Here is a 20,036-nt window from a genome sequence, read left to right as displayed (position 1 = left end):
TAGGCATTTTAAAGAAAAAAGATATCGAAGGTCGAGTTGATTATTTGATTGAACACTCTCACAACTGCTGAAGAAAGTGTTTTCACTAGAGAAGAAATGATGTTTGGATAAAATAAAAGACTTTGTCAGTATCAATGCCTGCTATAAGCACAGAGGTAGTGAAAGACCCATGTGAGTTTTTTTAATCCATTCATGGGATGAGGGCTTAGCCTCATTGCTGGCTAGGCAACATTTATTGTCCATCCCAGAGGGCAGTTAAGTGTCAACCACATTGCTGTAGATTTGGAGTCGCATATGGTCCAGACAAGGTAAGGATGGCAGTTTCCTTCCCTAAAAGACATTAGTCAACCAAACAAATGAGTTTTTCCCCCAACAATCAACAGTGGTTTCATGGTCATCATATGACTCTTAATTCCAGGTTTTTAATGAATTCAAATTCTATCATGGTGGGTTTCAAACCTGGGTCCCCAGAATATTACATGGGTCTCTGGATTAACAGTCCAGCAATAATACCACTGGGCCATCTGTTCCGTCGATTACAAGGTTAAGGCAGTGGACATGAACAGGAATATGGTGTTTAAGGGAGGAGATGAGGCTAATGAAAGTATTGAAGATGGTAAGGAGAGTTGAGATGGATATTGAAATCAACAAGGAAAACCAAGTCGCTCAATGCCGAGGCTGAGGGAGGAAAAGAGGGATGATATTTAAGGAGACACACAGGATATAGCTTGGGCTCAGTACTGGAGGACCAGGATGTTAAAGAAAAGATGAAGGGGCAATATTCTTTGAAATAGTTCCTGTAGAGCTTGGCTGACTGTCCACTGTCGGAAGTGGACCAATTACAGTGACATCAGAGAAGAAAGTGCGGGGCCATGCTTTCACAACAATTGTTTAGGATCGCACACAGGCAAGAGCTGATGATTACAGCAGGATGCCTGTACTTAAATGAAATAGCACTTAACTGGGTATCTAAAGAGCACATTTTAGAGGATGACACTTAAAGGTAGGAGATGGGATTAAGGCAAAGATTATATGCAGTTTTGTAATTATTTCTAATGCATCACTTACTTTAAATGTTCAATTAAACAATGCATGTAAAAATATCATTGCTAAATGACAGTTGTGCTATTCTGATAATTAATCACTATAAAACAACGAAAAGGTTAAAAATGAGCTTTACCCATGTCTAATTCTGATGGTACTCCTACCTGAAAGTGTGAATGATTTTATCGAAGATCATTAATCCTATCTGATTTCCAATTACAAAAAGGCAAGCAGTGGAACTCTTGTTTAACTTGTTTAGTTTCTAATGTCTTGAGAAACATGTGCCTAACTGTTTCCAGCTACAGGACTAAAAGGTTTAATACACAGCTTATCAAGTATTGCTAAAAAAAAGACACATTTGATGCTGTTTTACAGTTCCTCTATTTAAAAAGTGATAACAGGATTGGACGCTGCTAGGCTATCACTGGAAACAAATCAGTAATGGGGCCTGAATTTTCATAACAATACAGGGTTTTTCCAGCATAAAAAAAAGACAAATGAACCGCATTTCCACTGATTCCAGAAACCTAGCACAGGTGATGGTGATGGGGCAGGAGTAGATAATGGGTAAGGACTGTAATTTGTATATCTGTAATTCAAAAAAATCTTCATATGTATATGAAGAGATCTAATTTTTGCTACTCTTCCTTCATTTTTGCTCTTGTTGAAGTGCCTACCAAGGCAACAATAAGTTGATCCTTGTTTTAATTGGTTGTTTGGGTGAATTGGTGGTGGATTTACAAATAAACTGGTAAGGGAGTTGGTCAGGTAGGGGAGAGAGCAGACTGAAGTCTGTATTGAACTATAGAAGACAAATAAATACTTGCGGAAGACAAACTAACTTGCTTTGACAAACGGATGACTCAGATCATAACATTCCAAAGTTGGGTTTTTGAGATCAGCTATATTTAGACATCAATTTCCAGGATCACTCATGCAGGCCACTTAGCTAACAATCAAGGGATAGTTGCTGCCAGTGGATTTGTACCATAATCAGCGTCAGGACCTTTAAAAGAAGGTGAAACAAACTTATCTCTGAATCAACATGTCTGTATGTCCTTGTTTGCTATGATAAGCCTGTACTGCCCACACGACAAAGCTTTTCAGTGTACTTGGATACATGTGACTACAGTGTATCAAATCAAGTCAAATGTGCAATTTTAAAATAAGATGTGAACACCGAAATTGTGACACTCAGCCCTTGATATTGAGTATCCTTTGACAATAGAACCCTTGATTGTGCAGTTACTAATTTTAATAATCCAAAGGTGTAGAGAGCTGTGAATTTGGTACACTAGCCCCATTGCAAATTCTCCAATGTCTGCCCCACAATTTGAAAATTTGTATGGAGAGGGAACATAATCATTTTAGAGGATTAGTTACATAATCCTTTTTCAATTTCATTTGTTTAACTTATTTTGCTAGAGGACAAGAAGAAAAAGAAAAAGAAGCAAAAGTCTTCTACAGAAGGAACAAAGTTGGAACGCTCCAAAACATTTGTGAACCTGTTTTTCAGAGGTGCTCGATCTGGGAGGCAGTCAAGTGAACAAAATCTAAAAGATAAAATCAGGTCCAAATCCCCATCTCGTTCAGAAACAGATAAAGGTAAGAGAAAATTAATGAGGTGTCACTCTGGAAGCAAAGTGATATCATGTCTTGACAGCAAAATATAGCTCCTCTTTCTGGTTTCTCTCTATAGACTCCTCCCTCTCTCAAGAAAGCCCTTCACCTCTCCGCACCTCTCCCCCTTACAATCCTCCTGACATTTCACCACTTTGATTAAGTTTTTTGATCACTTCTCCTCGTTTGGCTCAAAAGCTGTTTCTCCTTATGCCTCAGTGAGTCACTTTGAGATTTTTCTGCTTTTTTTGTAAATGCACTATACAAATGCAAGTTGTTAAATTGAACTCAGCAACCCTGCAAAATTATCAACAAAAGGAATATTTTATATGAAACGTTTTGATATTATAGAAGTAGTATGTTTTCCATCATTCTGCTATATCTTCAGCTCGTGTAATAGTTTTGTTTTTAAATTGCTCGTCACTTTAATAATGAATGTTATGAAATGAAGCAGAACTGTGGAACAATAAATATACAGGTGTAATATTTGATCAGACACACATTTTATGGCTGTTTTGGTATTATGAACTCATTGGGTGGAATTTTCCAGTCCCAGGGGAGGTGAGAAGAATGGTAGGTGGGTGAATTCAATTAAGTTGGAGTCAAAAAATCAGATTCTCACCTATGGTATAAACTCTTGCAAGTATATTCTCCGACCTCAAAAGGCCGTCGATCTTCCTGACTGCAGATGTCAGGAAGCCCATCCACACCTCACTAAAAGCACAACTTGCTGAAATTAAGTGGTCATTCCCAATTAACTTCTACCCAATTGAAAAGTACCACCTTAAGGATGCTTAAAAGGAGTGTGTACCACGTGACCTTCAGTTTTTCCTGGACTTCAAGCAAAACCCTTGCTGCTTTACATTTATTGCATTATGGCTGTAGATGAATATTTATTAAGTTGCTGTGTAAGTTTCCCGAGTATGGTCTTTGAGGCTGAGGCGAGGAGAGTGGCTATGATCGCTGCACAGGCTAAAGTGAAAGCAGATAAGAGAGGAAGTGTCAATGGGGCACTGCCCTGCGGGGTGGGGATTTATCTTTCAAGTAGTAGGGCACTGTCAGTTCAGAAGTGGATGGGTAGACCTTGCACTGTCTTGTCCTGGTGCTTTTTGGACAATGGCTAGCAAGAGAGAGTCTCAGGGATATAGGTCAGGACATTATCCTTGTTGCCAGAAGCTGGTATCTGGAGATGCGTTAATGGCTCACTGAGGACAAATATTCACAGCTAAGATTGAGTTGGATCTGGTAGGGTGGGTGTTCAGATGCCATGGTCAGTGTGCATACAGTCTCGTGGTGGTTGTGGTCATGGAAAGTTATGAAATAATCAGCCTCAATGATCGGACCACTTTAGCTTCAAATAACCCATTCAAGGTTTTAACCAAACACTTCAGGCCTGGAACTGTTACCGAGCTCCTTACACTGAGGGAAGCTATTTTTAACAATGCTAAACTAAGTTCTCCCTTTTTCAGGTCTTACACATTCAGCTCCACCAAGACTCTGCAGAACTGCCCAAACCAAAACTTAAGAAAAACCTCTTTACCCCCAATCAAAAAAAGAAAAAAAATCAATCCCTGACTCCCTGGAGCCTAATGCACAATTTGTTGCTTGTGAAATTATTTCTTATAAGTAACAACCATTACTGTCCAGGAAGTCTTCCTCTCACACTGTGTTTTTAAAGAAATGACCCCCATGACCACAGAAATACTTTCAGTTTAATCATTAAACCCCATCAGACACATAAGAAACTCAAATGCCATTAGTTCAAATCAAAAATTCAAACTCAAAAATAAATTATATACATATATATCACAAACTTTATGTCACTGTATGGGGTCCCCAATCAGGAGAAAAATCTTTCCTTTCCATAAGCTGCAGAACCCATCCACATTTCTCTATTATATAGATTATCAAAGGTGTCTCTGGGTGCCATGATTCTAGGCTCATTCTTCTCACTGTGACCTCATTGGACAAGGCTACTGTAACTGAAATCAATCTTTTAAGCCTGTACTGCAGTCCTCAAATGCTAGGTCTGTCTTAGCAATGTCATGACAACAATATTAGGCACCTATATTGTTGATAGTGTTAGACTAATAGTGCGTGTCCCATTGGAAGACCAATATTGCCTTCAGCATGGAAGAAGATTCTCTAGTTCGTTTACTTCAGATAACCATGTCAGCACACAATAAGATAACTGCAAACATTACAACAGTGAAAATGAATATATATTTATATATTACTGAAACCCCCACTATCAACCTGCTGGGAGTTACCATTGAACAGAAACTGAACTGAATTAATCACATAAATATTGTTACAGGAGAAGGTCAGAGGATGGGAATTCTGCAGTGACTAACTGCACCAGTGTCTGTCCGCTATCTACAAGGCATAAGTAGGAGTGTAATAGACTACCTTCTGATTGCTTAGTTGAGTCAGTTCCAACAATACTCAATAAATTTGACACCATCCAGTACAAAGCAGCCATTCGATTGTCACACCATCCACCATTGTCAACATTCACTGGCTGCATCATCAATGCACAGTGGCAGCAATGTGTACCATCTATAAAATGCACTGCACCAATTCACTCAGGCTGTTTCAACAGTACCTTACCAACCAGCTAGAAAGACAAGAATAGCAGATGCATGTTAACACCATCAGCAAGTTCCTCACCAAGTCACATACCATCCTGTTCTAGAAGTATATTGCTATTCCTTCACTGTCACTGGGTCAAAATCCTAAATCTTTAACAGCATTGTTGGTGAACCAATAACATATGGACTGCTGTAGGTAAGAAGGTAGCTCACCATCACCATCACCATCTCAAGGGAAGTTAGGGATAGGCCATAAATGCTAGCCTGGCCAGCAATGCCCACAATCTATGACCAAACATAAAAAGAAAGCCATTTGCAGAGGGGAATCAAACAGGCAGGGTATCACTGGATTGTGCCAGGATATGACTCTCAAGCCTGGCTGATGCTCCTGTCTCTGGGAGTCTGTTGGCAGCTACCTGTCTCCTTAAAATGAAGGAGAACGTGGAGTGAGGACATGGTGTCTTGCCCCGTTCTCATCTTGTGATTGATGCTGTACATCTATGGCTACAGTGATGGATTCTGGGTTCAACTGCATATCCAGCAGCCTCTGAGTTTTCCTTTCTGTGGAGGCAGCTACACAAAGCTAAAGCCACAACAGAAAACAGAACCTGGTCAGCCTCCTCGATCCATCATTCTAGTGAGAGGTTTTGGCGTGACTGCCTGATGTTTCCCTGCTTGTCTCAGTCTCTGCAAAACATCATTTATTGTCAAGCATAGGGGCACTTCATCTGCATGGAGCTTAGCATGTACCAAGTCTCCAGAAGTCCTCAGAAGTGTCAGCAACCTCGGCCATTGCTTCTTCCACCCAGTGTGGACTTGTGTCAGTGATGTACTCACCACACGATGTCCCTGAGCCTACACTAGATTGTGAAATCACAACGATGAATGTCTCTGTGCTGGTAGAGGAACCAGATGAATGTTGTAATAAAAATCAAAAGAACTGCAGATGCTGTAAATCAGGAACAAAAACAAAGTCGCTGGAAAAGCTCAGCAGGTCTGGCAGCATCTGTGGAGGAGAAAACAGAGTTAACATTTTGGGTCCGGTGACCCTTCCTCCGAATGTCTGAAGAGGTGGTGGTGCTAAGAAGGGGAGGTTCTGGTGTCTTATGCTTCATCCTTTTCTGGTGGCTGCTTGTACCTGGAGTAGGGAAGAGAAAGAATTAGATGCTGCACATGCACAATTCCTGCAAAGCACAATATAGACAAATTTCTGACACTTTTGTACATCTGAAAACAGTAAACTACATGTTCCTCACTAGCTTTTTGTTGCATTCCTGTGTCCCATTAGTGTAGGGATGCTCATGTCATTCAGTGGCAGCCATGCATTCTCCTCATAGAGCGAGGACTCATTTATCTGTCATCTCTCTGCTGGTCTGGGCCCATTCCCTCATGTTGGGAGCGATCTTGTCCTGCAAACAGAGGAGAAGCAGGATTAAATATGAAAGGAACGTGTGCACGAGCACTTTATGAGGATACGTAGCCAGGTCCTGAGCAGCCTCCACTAAGAGTGCAGAAAACACACTGCCTGGGAAGTATTTGAACATTGATATTGTGAGGTGGTTGTCAGGCAGTCAGTACATACCATCGTATAGTCCTGAGGCTTGGATGTGATTGGATGTGATCATGTTATATGACTTGCCTGGTATAATTCGACTAAATGATGACCATATAAGTGTGTGTTTTCAGTGAGAAGATAGTGTCTGTTACCCTGACACAGTTCAGGAGAAGACTCATCTTTTTACTGTACTGTACCTGAGTTCTTTTGTGCAGACCAGTGATGCTACCCTGTTTCTGTGAGCTTGATGCAAGCCATCTGGGTCTGATGGGAGGGCTTGCTGCTGCCGTCACCGGGAAGGAGGAGTTTGCTGCTTTCATGGATAGCTTGAACTGGAATTTCTGGTGAGGTGCCACTGAACTAACTTTTCAAATTAAAATAAGGGAAAGAACAAAATCCTCACGATAGTCAGTTAAAATGTTTCATGTGTAACATATTGCAATGTTTGGAAAAGTTCATTATTGAAATTTGATTTCATTGTTTGATTAACTTGATTAGTTAATGGGTTAAATTGGGAGCGGTCATGAAAGTGGATTTGAGACTGAGAAGGGATCAGCCATGATCGTGTTGAAAGGCGGAGCTGGCTCAATGAGCTGATTGCCTACCCCTGCTCCTGGTTTTTATGTTCTTCTAACCCATCATGACTCCTCATTAACTGAAGAAGTTCATGCTCAAATGCAACAAGATCTGGATAATATCCAGGCTTGGGCTGACCAGTAGCAAGTAACATTTGCACCACATAAATGCTAGACAATGACCATCTCCAATAAGAGACAAACTAACCAACACCCCTTGACTTTCAATGGTGTTACCATCATGAAACCCCAACTGTCAGCATCCTGAGGGTTACCATTAACCAGAAACTCAACTAGACTGATCACATAACACAATGGCTACAAGACCAGGCCAGAGGCGAGGAATACTGCGCTGAGTAAATCACCTCCATACTCCACAATGCCTGTCCACCATCCACAAGCACAAGTTAGGGGTTTGATGGAATAGTTTCCACTTGCCTGGATGAGTGCAGCTCCAACAATACTCAACAACCTTGACACCATCTCAGACAAAGTAGCTCGTGGGATTGACACCACATCCACAAGCATCCATTCATTCCACCACTGACGTTCAGTAGCATCAGTGTGTACTATCTACAAGATACACTGCAGAAATTCACCAAGGCTCCTGAGTCATCACCTTCCAAACCCACAACCACTTCCATCCAGAAGGACAAGGGCAGTAGATACATTGGAACACCACCACCTTCGAGCTCCCCTCCAGGCCAGTTCATCATCCCAACTTCAAAATATATCACTTTTCCTTCAGTGTTGCTGGATCAAAATCCTGGAATTCCTTCCTTAAGGGCATTATGGGTCAACCCATAGCACATGGATTGCAGCGATTCAAGAAGGCAGCTCACCACCACCTTCTCATGGGCAACAGGGACAGATAATAAATGCTAGCCAGCCAGTGATACCTATTTTCCTCGTGTGAATAAAAAAACAGCCTTTTGTTGGATTTTACCACTTTCACCCTTAACAAACTTTATAATGCTTTTTGAACCCATTTTATTCCTAATTAATCTAGTTTCAACTCACATTTTGATGAAAAGTTGACCATGCCTGTGACCGGCAGTGTTACACTCAGCGGTGGTGCTGAGTCCACTGCTTTTTGTCATTTATATAAATGATTTGGATGTGAACATAAGAGGTATGGTTAGTAAGTTTGCAGATGACACCAAAATTAGAGGTGTAGTGGACAGCGAAGAAGGTTACCTCAGAGTGCAATTGGACCTTGATCAGATGGGCCAATGGGCCAAGAAGTGGCAGATGAAGTTTAATTTAGATAAATGTGAGGTGCTGCATTTTTGAAAGGCAAATCAGAGCATGACTTATACACTTAATGGTAAGGTCCCGGGGAGTGTTGCTGAACAGAGCGACTTTGGAATGCAGGTTCATAGTTCCTTGAAAGTGGAGTCACGGCTAGATAGAATAGTGAAGAAGTTGTTTGGTATGCTTGTCTTTATTGGTCAGTGTATTGTGTGTCAGAGTTGGGAGGTCATGTTGCGGCTGTACAGGACATTGGTTAGGCCACTTGTTGGAATACTGTGTGCAATTCTGCTCTCCCTGCTATAGGAAGAACGTTCTTCTTGAAAGAGTTCAGAAAAGATTTAAAAACATGTTGCCAGGGTTGGAGGGTTTGAGCCATAGGGAGAGGCTGAATAGCTGGGGCTATTTTTCCCAGAGCATCGGAGGCTGTGGGGTGACCTTATTGAGGTTTATAAAATCATGAGGGCATGAATAGGGTCAATATAAAAGGTCTTATCCTGGGGTGTCCAAAACTAGAGGGTGTGGTTTTAAGGTGAGAAGGGAAAGATTTTAAAGGAACCTAAGGGACAACTTTTTCATGCAGAGGGTGGTGTGTATGTGGAATGAGCTGCCAGAGGAAATGGTGGAGGCTGGTACAATTACAATATTTAAAAGGTTTCTGAATGGATATATGAATAGGAAGGGTTTAGAGGGATATGGGCCATATGCTGGCAAATGGGATTACATTTATTTAGGGTACCTGCTCGGCGTGGACAAATTGGACCAAAGAGTCTGTTTCCATGCTGTATATCTCTATGACTCTATGGCTATATGTAATTAAGCAAATTTTAAGCTTGGAAATTTCTAAGTATCTTTTTTCAAAAATACTAATGTATTTAAAATGCATTGCGAAAAGTCTAGATGTAATTTTTTTGTAATATTCGTTCCATTCAGTAACCATACTTTAACCATCATGGGTTCAAATCAAGGTCAAGCCCAGTAACAACATTTTAGAGACGTAGAATCATACAGCACAGAAAGTGGCCCCTTAGCCCAACTAATCCATGCCCACCATGTTTTCTAAACTGAACTAGTCCCATTTGCCAGTGTTTGGCCCATATCCCTCTAGACATTTTTATCCATGTAACTCTCCAAATATTTTCTTAAATGCTGTAATCGTACCTGCCTCCACCACTTCCTCTGGCAGCTTGTTCCATACACACACCACTGTCTGTGTAAAAAAAAAAAAAAAAAAGTTGCTCCTCAGGTCCCTTTTAAATCTTTTCCCTCTCACATTAAACCTATGCCCCCTAGTTTTGGACTCCCCTACCCTGGGAAAAGACCTTGGCTATTCACTTTGTCTATACACTTAATGATTTTATAAACCTCTCTAATGTCACCCCTCAGCTTCCTACACTCCAGGCAAAGAAGTCCCAGCCCATCTAGCCTCTCCTTTTAACTCAAATCCTCCAGTCTTGGTAACATAATTGTCAATCGTTTTCACACCCTTTCCAGGTTAAGAACATCCTTCCTATAGCAGGATGACAAGAATTGTACATAGTACTCCAAATGTGCCTTACCAATGTTTTGTACAGCTAGAACATGACATCCCAACTCCTGTACTCAATGCCCTGACCAATGAAGGCGAGCATGCCAAATGCCTTCTTCACCATCCTGTCTACCTGTGACATCACTTTCAAGGAGGTATGTACCTGCACCCCTGTGTCCATCTGTTCAATAACATTTCCCAGGGCCCTATCATTAACTGTGTAAGCCCTGCCCTGGTTTGCCTTACCAATATGCAACACCTCTCATTTATCTGCATTAAACTCCATCTGCCATTCCTTGGTCTACTGGCCCAGTTGATCAAGATCAACTTAAATAACCTTCCTCACTGTCCACTATACCACCAATTTTGGTGTCATTGGCAAAATTACTAACCATGCCTCCATGAGAGAGCCAGCCATGGATGTCTAAGGAAATAAAGGAAAGTATCAGATTGAAAAAAAAACACATACAAAAAAGCAAAAAGTAGTGGGAAACGAGTAGACTGGGAAATCTTTAAAGGCCAACAGAAAGCCACAAAAAAAGTTATAAAGAAAAGTAAGATAGATTATGAGAGTAAACTAGCTCAGAATATAAAAACAGGCAGCAAAAGTTTCTATAAATATGTAAATCGTAAAAGAGTGGCGAAGGTAAACATTGGTCCTTTAGAGGATGAGAAGGCCGATTTAATAACTGGGAACGAGAAAATAGCCGAGACATTAAACAGTTATTTTGTGTCGGTCTTCACAGTGGAAGACACAAATAACATGCCGAAAACTAATGGCAAGAAGGTTATAGCAGGTGAGGACCTAGAAACTATCATTATCACTAAGGAGGCAGTGCTGGGCAAGCTAATAGGGCTAAAGGTAGACAAGTCTCCTGGCCCTGATGAAATGCATCCCAGGGTACTAAAAGAGGTGATGGGAGAAATAGCAAATGCACTAGTAATTATTTACCAAAATTCACTGGACTCTGGGGTGGTTCCCACAAATTGGAAAACAGCCAATGTGATGCCACTGTTTTAAAAAGGAAGTAGACAAAAAGCAGGTAACTATAGGCAGTTAGCTTAACTTCAGTAGTGGGGAAAATGCTTGAATCTATCATTAAGGAAGAAATAGCAAGACATCTGGATGTAAATTGTCCCATTGGGAACACCCAGCATGGGTCCATGAAGGGTAGGTCATGTTTAACTAATTTGGTGAAATTCTTTGAGGACATTACTTGCGTGGTGGACAATAGGGGACCTGTGGATGTGGTGTATCTGGATTTCCAGAAGGCATTTGACAAGGTGCCACACCAAAGGCTGCTACATAAGATAAAGTTGCACGGTATTACAGGTAATGTATTGGCATGGATAGAGGATTGGTTGACCAGTAGAAAGCAAAGAGTAGGGGTAAATGGGTGTTTTTCTGGTTGGCGGTCAGTGGCTAGTGGTGTGCCTCAGGGATCAGTGTTGGGACCTCAATTGTTTACAATTTACATAGATGATTTGGAGTTGGGGACTAAGCGTGGTGTGTCAAAATTTGCAGATGACACTAAGGTGAGTGGTAGAGCAGTGTGCAGAAGACACTGAAAGTCTGCAGAGGGATATAGATAGTCTAAGTGAGTGGGCAAAGGTCTGGCAGATGGAGTACAATGTTGATAAGTGTGAGGTCATCCATTTTGGTAGGAATAACAGCAAAATGGACAATGTTTTAAATGGTAAAAAATTGCAGCACGCTGCTGTGCAAAGGGACTTGGGTGTCCTTGTGCATGAATCGCTGAAGGTAGGATTGCAGGTGCAGCAGGTGATTAAAAAGGCAAATGGAATTTTGTCTGCCATTGCTCGAGGGATGAAGTTTAAAAACAGGGAGGCTGTGCTGCAGCTGTATAGGTCCTGGTGAGGCCACACCTGGAGTACTGTGTGCAGTTTTGGTCTTCTTACTTGAGAAGAGATATACTAGCACTGGAGGGGGTGCAGAGGAGATTCACTCGGTTGGTTCCAAAGTTGAGAGGGTTGGATTATGAGGAGAGACTGAGTAGACTGGGATTATATTCATTGGAATTCAGAAGAATGAGGGGAGGTCTTATAGAAACATATAAGATTATGAAGAGAATAGATAAGGTGGAGGCAGGGAGGTTGTTTCCGCTAGCAGGTGAAACTAGGACTAGAGGCATGGCCTCAAAATAAAGGGAAGCAGATGTAGGACTGGGGTCAGGAGGAACTTTTTCACCCAAAGGGTTGTGAATCTGTGGAATTCCCTGCCCAGTGAAGTGGTTGAAGCTACCTCACTGAATGTTTTTAAGGCAAGGCTAGATAAATTTTTGAACAGTAAAGGAATTAAGGGTTATGGTGAGTGGGCAGGTAAGTGGAGCTGAGTCTCAAAGATCAGCCATGATCTTATTAAATGGTGGGGCAGGCTCGAGGGGCCAGATGGCCTACTCCTGCTCCTAGTTCTTATGTTCTTATGTTATCTTCTGATCCAAACTGTTTTTATAAATGACGAGCAACAGTGGACCCAGCATTGATCCTTGCAGCACACTACTGGTCACAGTCCTCCAGTCTGAACGACAACCCTCTACCACCACCATCTGTCTCCTACCGTCAAGCGAATTTTGTATCCAATTGGCAAACTCTCCCTGGATCCCATGTGATTGAACCTTACTGACCAATCTACCATGTGGAACCTTGTCGAAGGCTTTGCTGGAATCCATGGAGATAATGTCTACCACTCTGCTTTCATCTATCTTCTTGGTCACCTCTTCTAAAAACTCAATCAAGTATGTCAGACGCAATTTCCCATCCACAAAGCCATGCTGACTATCCCTAATCAGTCCTTGCCGGTCCAAATGCATGTGAATGAATGAATGAGTGATTTATTGTCACATGTACTTTACAGTGAAGTACAACAGAACACAGTGAAAAGCTTTCATTTGTCGCCATAATCCAATGCCATTTTGATAGTTTAAGAATAAAAGAAAATGAAAAGAAATAGCTTAAAAACAGTATGTAGATCCTGTCTCTTAGAATTACCCCCAACAATTTATCCACCACGGACGTAAGGCTCACCAGTCTGTGGTTCCCTGGCTTTTCCCTGCAGCCTTTCTTAAATAATGGCAAAACATTTTAATGAATCTTAAAAAGATCAAAAAAAGTAAGAACTCACAGTAAAACTCTTTCTTCAGTATGAAAGTTGTACAGCAACACTGAGTATCCGGCAAACTGTTGGGAGTTGTTTTGTCAACCATATATTTATTTCCCTGAAAGCTATTACATTCCTTCTTGCTTATTCTGGTTTCTTTAAATGGATACTGAAGTTAAGTGACATAAATCTTCAACTTTCCAATATACTAAGCATGTCATTATCAGTCTATCTGAGTGTCCACATTTTTTCATCAGTTCACAAGCTGAAACTTGTGATACCTTCCTTCAGGCTGTTTCAGCTTTATTTTAAACTTGTTCAAACTTTGGACTGAAATACCATCATGTGTTACTCATTTTGAGTCAATTGTAGCATTTTCATCACTCAGACAAGAAGGTGTGAGTTGAAGACCCACTGCAGCCGTGAAGTAATCATAACATAAATTGATACCCCCAGTGCAGTATTTATGGAATAGTCATTGCAAGAGATATCAGCTACAAAAAAATGTATTAACAAAGTTCTTTTAATGTTGTGAAATATCCCGAAGACTTTTCACGGGATCATTATCAGATGAAATGCTGATAATGACCCACATAAAAATACACTGGGACAGGTCGGTAGGTTTTAAACAGCTTAAAGGAAGAGTGAGAGTTGGAAATGTTTAGAGAGAGATTTCTGGATGTTAGGGTCTAGTCAACTGAAAGTACAGGCACAAAAGATAGAGCAATGGAAATCTGATATGGCAGTTTACTGAGCTCCACAGCAATTGAGGGATTTGAAAACCATGATGCAAACTTTAAAATTGTACATTACCAGACTGGGAGCCATTGTAGGTCAGCAAGCATACAGGGATGATATGTGATTTGGAATATTATATGAGTTAACTTGTGCGCCTTTGAAATGAAGCATTAAACTAAGGAGGTCAAGTAATTATTTGGGTGTCCCATTCAATACTTCTCCCACAACCAGCACCAAAAAGAACAGAGTAATTGGTCATTTATATCATTGTCATTTGTTGGACCTTGCAACTTTCAAACTGAGTGTAATAAAACAAAGAATCGCAAATGCTGGAGATCTGAAACACACAAAAGCAGAAATTTCTGGAGAATCTCAGCAGGTCTGACAGCATTTGCGGAAAGAAAACAGAATTAACGTTATGCGTCCAGTAACCCTTCTTTAGTGTCTGAATTATACACATAAATTCAAAATAGTTTTAACAGTGTGCTGATGACATGATAGCATAAGACGATTGGAATCTTTTCTGTCTACTTTCAATGAGCTTGTCAGTACCTCAGCTATGTCTCAATGAAAATTATGTCCAATTTTGAAAAGTCTAGTACTTTCCTACTTCCACATGGAGTTTGCTATTTTCTGCGGTCTTTTGTTTCTTGTTTCTTGTTTCTTTAGTTTCTTTACCAAATATCTGATCTGCAAGATATTTAAATATTCATCAAATGTTGATAAAACAGATTTGAATACAAAATTCTTTTAGGTTTAGAGAGTAAACACAACACATTGTAATCCGATGGATTGCAGAACTGGAAAGGACCTCATTCCATTCTTAGTTACAGGTGAGTTAATGACTCTCATCCAGAATGACTTATGAAACTGGCTTCCTGGACTGAGAACTGTTAAGGTGGTAGTACCCATGAGACTATAGCCTTAACATAAATCAGTGCCTTAGAGAGAACGCTGAAACTCTGGGAATGCAAGAAGATTGTTTGTCCCAAACAGCTCAGTTTTTGCTTCAAGTTGCATGCTGTTTCAAATTTATTGGCCTTTTTTCTACCTGGTTTTAAACTCTTTTCACAATTATTCTACTTTTCTTTTCAGATTTTCAAAGTTAATCAAGAAAACTACAAAACATCTATCCTCATATACCCAATGCTTTGCCGAAATAGAATAGTATGTGTTCAAGAATTCAGTTGCTGTGTTAAACTGTAAATATATTGCATAATACGTGGGCTAGTGAGTGCATAGGCAAAATTAATGTCAGTAAGATGTGCTCGGTTAACAATGAATAGGGTTCCCTAGACCGAGATCACCAGTGATTATGTCTTCCTTTTAGGAAGTCCCTTGGTATCGAAGACAACTTGATTCCATTCCAGTTTGATAGGTTCAGAGATAGCTAGTAATCCAATATGTAATTTGCACATAGGTACTTGAAAGTTTGGCTAGAGAAGTTATTTGGAATTTTATATGCTTTCTCTGAAGCCTCAACTTTGATTTTGCACATTCCTAACAAGTCTTTTAATGTGTTTGGTGACTTCTTGGATGAGTGTTCTCCATTTTGGTCAGTCACAGTCAAGGATTTCCAGGGCTTGCTGGGGATATTTGAGCTCTTTAGCAATGCTTTGAAGACATCCCTAAAGCATTTTTGCTGTCTTGTGGAAATCTCCAGCTGTGACTAAATTCCAAAATTGAATTCCTGTGAGTAAAATCCACGAGAAAGCACTACTTCTCAACTTGTATTATCAAAGAAATTATGGTCTTTCATTAGAGGTATTGTTTTTTCTTGTTCTGAAAATATTTCTTTAATAATTTTAAGCCTACTATTGAAAAAGAATAATGCTCTAATGTTCCTCCTGACTTAATGTACAGGTATAAAGAGAAAACAACTCTACTTAACTCTCTTTCTATTATAGCGACTGCTATTCAAAAATTCGTCATCAGAAGTCTTCAGCGGGGTAAATGTTTCTCATGTGCCTGTGAATGCTGAGTAATTAAGGATGCTTTTGAATTGTTCCTGCTTTTTTCCCCATGCAGAACATGTTTTTTCGAATGCTTGAACTGCTATGAAATCTAATATTTTTTATTATCATTTGTACTGGAGAAAGTCTTAATTGCAGCAAGAAAATCTATTTCACTACATTATTTAGTAATGATTTAGAAAATATTAGATGTGGAAAACTTCAGTTCTTACTGCATTTGTTTAAAAAATAACTTTTGCACAACAACCAAGCAAAACAGCATTTGCTTTATTTGATAAGGATCTTTGTGTGTTTCTTTCTGATACTTATCACTGTGTGCATTTTTTCACTTTTTATCAATTACTCCATTGATTAAATGTGCAGCATGGCTCCATTCAGATCATCTTGAGTGGTTCTGACCTTTATTTGTCTTTCAAATTAGATTTCCTTCTTTACCAGCGAAGTAGTGAATGTAATTTGGATTTTTATGTTCACATTTGGTTCAAGATAAAGAAAGAGGTCATCGTATTAACATTTTGGGTTCCCAGAGAGATCAACATGACCTCTCAGCAGCAGACATGTACAGCCATGCGCTAGCTGTGATCGAAGACATTGCCAGAAAGCTCCTGAATCAAGATGAAGTCAACGCAGTTTTGCGTCACTGTAAGCAGGTATTTCCTTCACACAGTACTTTCATTTGCGACTATCACTGACTACCATTATTCCTGCTCAATCGTATATGTAAAATTGGTAATGATCATGGAAAATAGAAGTAGAATCAGCCCAATCTACCTTTTTATTTGCTCCATCATTCAAGACAATCATGGTGGATTTTCTACTTCAATTTCAACTCCCTGCATCATTCCCCATATTATTTAATTACTTCAGTACACAAAGTCTATCAGTCTCTGTATGTGACGACTGAGCATCCACAACCCTCTGAGGTAGAGGTTTGTAATATAACATTACACTGCTGAGTAAGTTACTGAAAAAATTGCCACAATAATTTTTTAGGAACAATAAATTTATGTTATGGAATCTATTTGGTACAAAGTTTTTTTTCATAGTCTCTGCATTCTGTGAAAAGCAAACCAAGTTCCTAACGTACCCTTCCCTCCAAAGAACACTGGAATAGATTGTTCTGTAACAAAAACCAGAAACACATTTTATAAAAGGTTTTTTATGCTTAATGTGCAGATAAACTATTTTTCATCTTAGCGTTAATGTTGAAATGTGTATTTTTAATCTGTTTTATTCTATTTATTTAATCTTCCACTAGATGGCAGTAAAATATTATTTCACACAATGCTATGTAGTATTATACAGAAACAAACCATCAGGCCATCCAGTCTAAGTTGGTATTTCACCTGAATTTGAACATCAACCATAATTCCGAGTGCCTGCCAAATTCCCACAATCTTTTGTCCAACTTTCCTTGAATTACCTATCCAATTTATGATTGTTGACACAAGACTGAAATTCCAGAGCTACTCCATTTGCCATATTCAGAAGTCAAGTAGAAAGCTATTCACATACTGTACACAAACTGTATTTTCAGCTGCATTTCTGGTTAAGTTATAGAGTCAGAGCAGGAGCAGTTCTGAAAAAAAAAACAAATGCTGAATAAAGTCTCTGTTTCAATTGTTCACCCTAGTAGTACGGACTTAGAGAGTCCTCTTTATGAAAAATTATTCTTCTGCTTTTTGTCTAAAATGACATTTAATTTAAACCTATGGTTTATCACCTTGCAGTCATGTTATATGATGGGTGCTTTGTGTTTTAAATAAAACTTAAGTATCACCTTTGTTTTTAGTTTGTTTCAGGTGGTGGAGTGGAAGATTTGGTACGGCCACTACTTTCTATATTAGATAAACCAGAGAAGTTGCTGATATTGAGAGAGATCCGGTAAGATGAATACCATGAAATAAAATTTTGCTCTGTTAATAATACAATCATCTTAATGCTCTTCCTTTATCTGAGAGGACAAAAGTAATAAATGATGATTATTGATTTGAGGAAAGTAGAACCATTGTATACTGAATGAATACCTCCATCTCAAATTGTTCAATAATTTATCATTTAAGACAACAAGTGATTCTATAGAATATAATAGTGTGTTGCAGGGTGTCATTTCCAAGGCGTTTCAGGATAAGATGTACACTCCATAATTTCACACATGATGAATTACAAGTCATCATAACTGAAGGATGTAATTTTGTTAATATAAAATTACAGTGCTGTAATTCTTATGGTTGACTTTAATCTACTTCATTTTAATAGGGAAATATGCTGTTTTTCTTTCCTTTTGTTTGCCTACATGACAACAGTCACTGCACTTTGTTTATATGAGAAGCAATTTATAACGTTTCTGAACAAGACATTATAAAAGTACAAGTTTTTCCTCATCCACCTTCCATCTCCCTCACCATACATCATTACCATAGTTAAGGAAATACTAGCACCTGCTGCTGGGAGCTGCACAACTCTGACTATTAATAATTGTTTTTGGTCGTTTTGTCATATAATGTCTGATTTAACTTTTAATTCTTAACTTTATTTATTCACTTTTCTACTTTTAGACGAAACAGATTGTAGTGCTGAATTTTTTTAACTTATTTGTCTATTTCTGTAACTAAGATTTTGTACCTAGGTGCTTTGTACCTAAGACAGCGCAGTGTGTGGCGACATTGTTCACTTTTCATTGTACCCTTGTACCCTGTACTTGAGCACATGTGACAATAAATAAAACCTAAATCTGATGTCTGACCATCTTCTAGCAGTATAAGTGAGATTGTGAGCTCACAACTGCATTTTACAATTTTTAATGTCTTTATTCTCATTAGAACTGTGGTTAACTCAACCACCTTTAGCATTCTTTTTAAGATACTTAGCTTCAGGGAAAGGTTGCTCCTTCTTTAGTATATTCATAAATGTGCTGTCACATTATGCTCTGTCGAAAGACCTCTTTATGAATGCTCAATTGGTCCTTTGCACGTTACTATTTGTCCACAAAAAATGTGGCATTTCCTTTATCACTTCTCAATGACTGACATAAGGCAATGTGAAACAAAATGTCAACAGATAAGAGTGCATGAGGGGGGATTTTAACACCCAGCAGGCTTCTAGCAGGAAACTACAGGTTGTAGTTAGAATTCTATCCACTTGCAACAGAATCAAACCAATAGGCAGTAATGCAGAGATAACAAGATGTAGAGCTGGATGAACACAGCAGGCCAAGCAGCATCAGAGGAGCAGGAAGGCTGTAATGCAAGCTGCTTACCAACTTCCTGCCACAAAGGGTAAGAGATGGGTGAGAAGTAGCTGTTGGACTGTGGTAATTTGTCTGGCCATTGACAAATGGCTAAGAGTCTAAATCTGTGTTCTTCTCGTGGTATGGAATTGTGGGATGGGGGATGCAGCCAGGGTGAAATTTGGGTCAGAAAAGACTTCAATGTTTTTTGTAAGTTCCAGCAGAGCACCAGTATAGCTAGTTTGAGGGCAGTTCCTAACCAATCACACAAACGTACCATTATACATGTATTGGTGGAAGTAAACTTCCATTAAATACAGAGATAGTAGAAACTGCCGATGCTGGAGAATCTGAGATAACAAGGTGTAGAGCTGGATGAACACAGCAGGCCAAGCCGTATCAGAGGAGCAGGAAAGCTGATGTTTCGGGTCTAGACCCTTCTCCAGAAATGAATTCTTTCTGAAGAAGGGTCTAGACCGAAACGTCAACTTTCCTGCTCCTCTGATGCTGCTTGGCCTGCTGTGTTCATCCAGCTCTACACCTTGTTATTCCATTATATACATGTCTGTTTCTTCCTGAAGTTGTATGTTGCACACAGCATATTTACATTTTCAGCTAAGTTCTTTGATTTCAATGGTGAATAGCTTCATCTGTACCTAAGAAGGAATTAGACTTTGCAAGTGTCAAAGAATATGATTATTAAAATTCAGTGTTTCAGAGCATGTTTGAGTTTGTTTGTGTGTTGCAGGTGAGACTGTAATAAATTTTTGACCAAAGAAGAAATTTTGCAGATTGGTGAAGAAGATACTCCAAA

General features: G+C 39.5%; 1 protein-coding gene across 1 annotated transcript in view; it reads left to right on the top strand.

The window, feature by feature from the left end:
* pdzd7a (PDZ domain containing 7a) overlaps window positions 1-20,036 on the top strand; it is a 101,642-nt gene that overhangs the window by 35,812 nt on the left and 45,794 nt on the right. Inside the window, exons 9-11 of the mRNA XM_048608931.1 lie at window positions 2,470-2,649; window positions 16,480-16,643; window positions 17,786-17,877. Of these exons, the coding sequence (XP_048464888.1) occupies window positions 2,470-2,649; window positions 16,480-16,643; window positions 17,786-17,877 (436 nt within the window). The remainder of the gene's footprint in view (window positions 1-2,469; window positions 2,650-16,479; window positions 16,644-17,785; window positions 17,878-20,036) is intronic.

The sequence above is a fragment of the Rhincodon typus genome, chromosome 20, assembly GCF_021869965.1.
Source record: "Rhincodon typus isolate 14 chromosome 20, sRhiTyp1.1, whole genome shotgun sequence".
Classification (NCBI taxonomy): domain Eukaryota; kingdom Metazoa; phylum Chordata; class Chondrichthyes; order Orectolobiformes; family Rhincodontidae; genus Rhincodon; species Rhincodon typus.
This window is presented reverse-complemented; position numbering and strand designations above follow the sequence as displayed.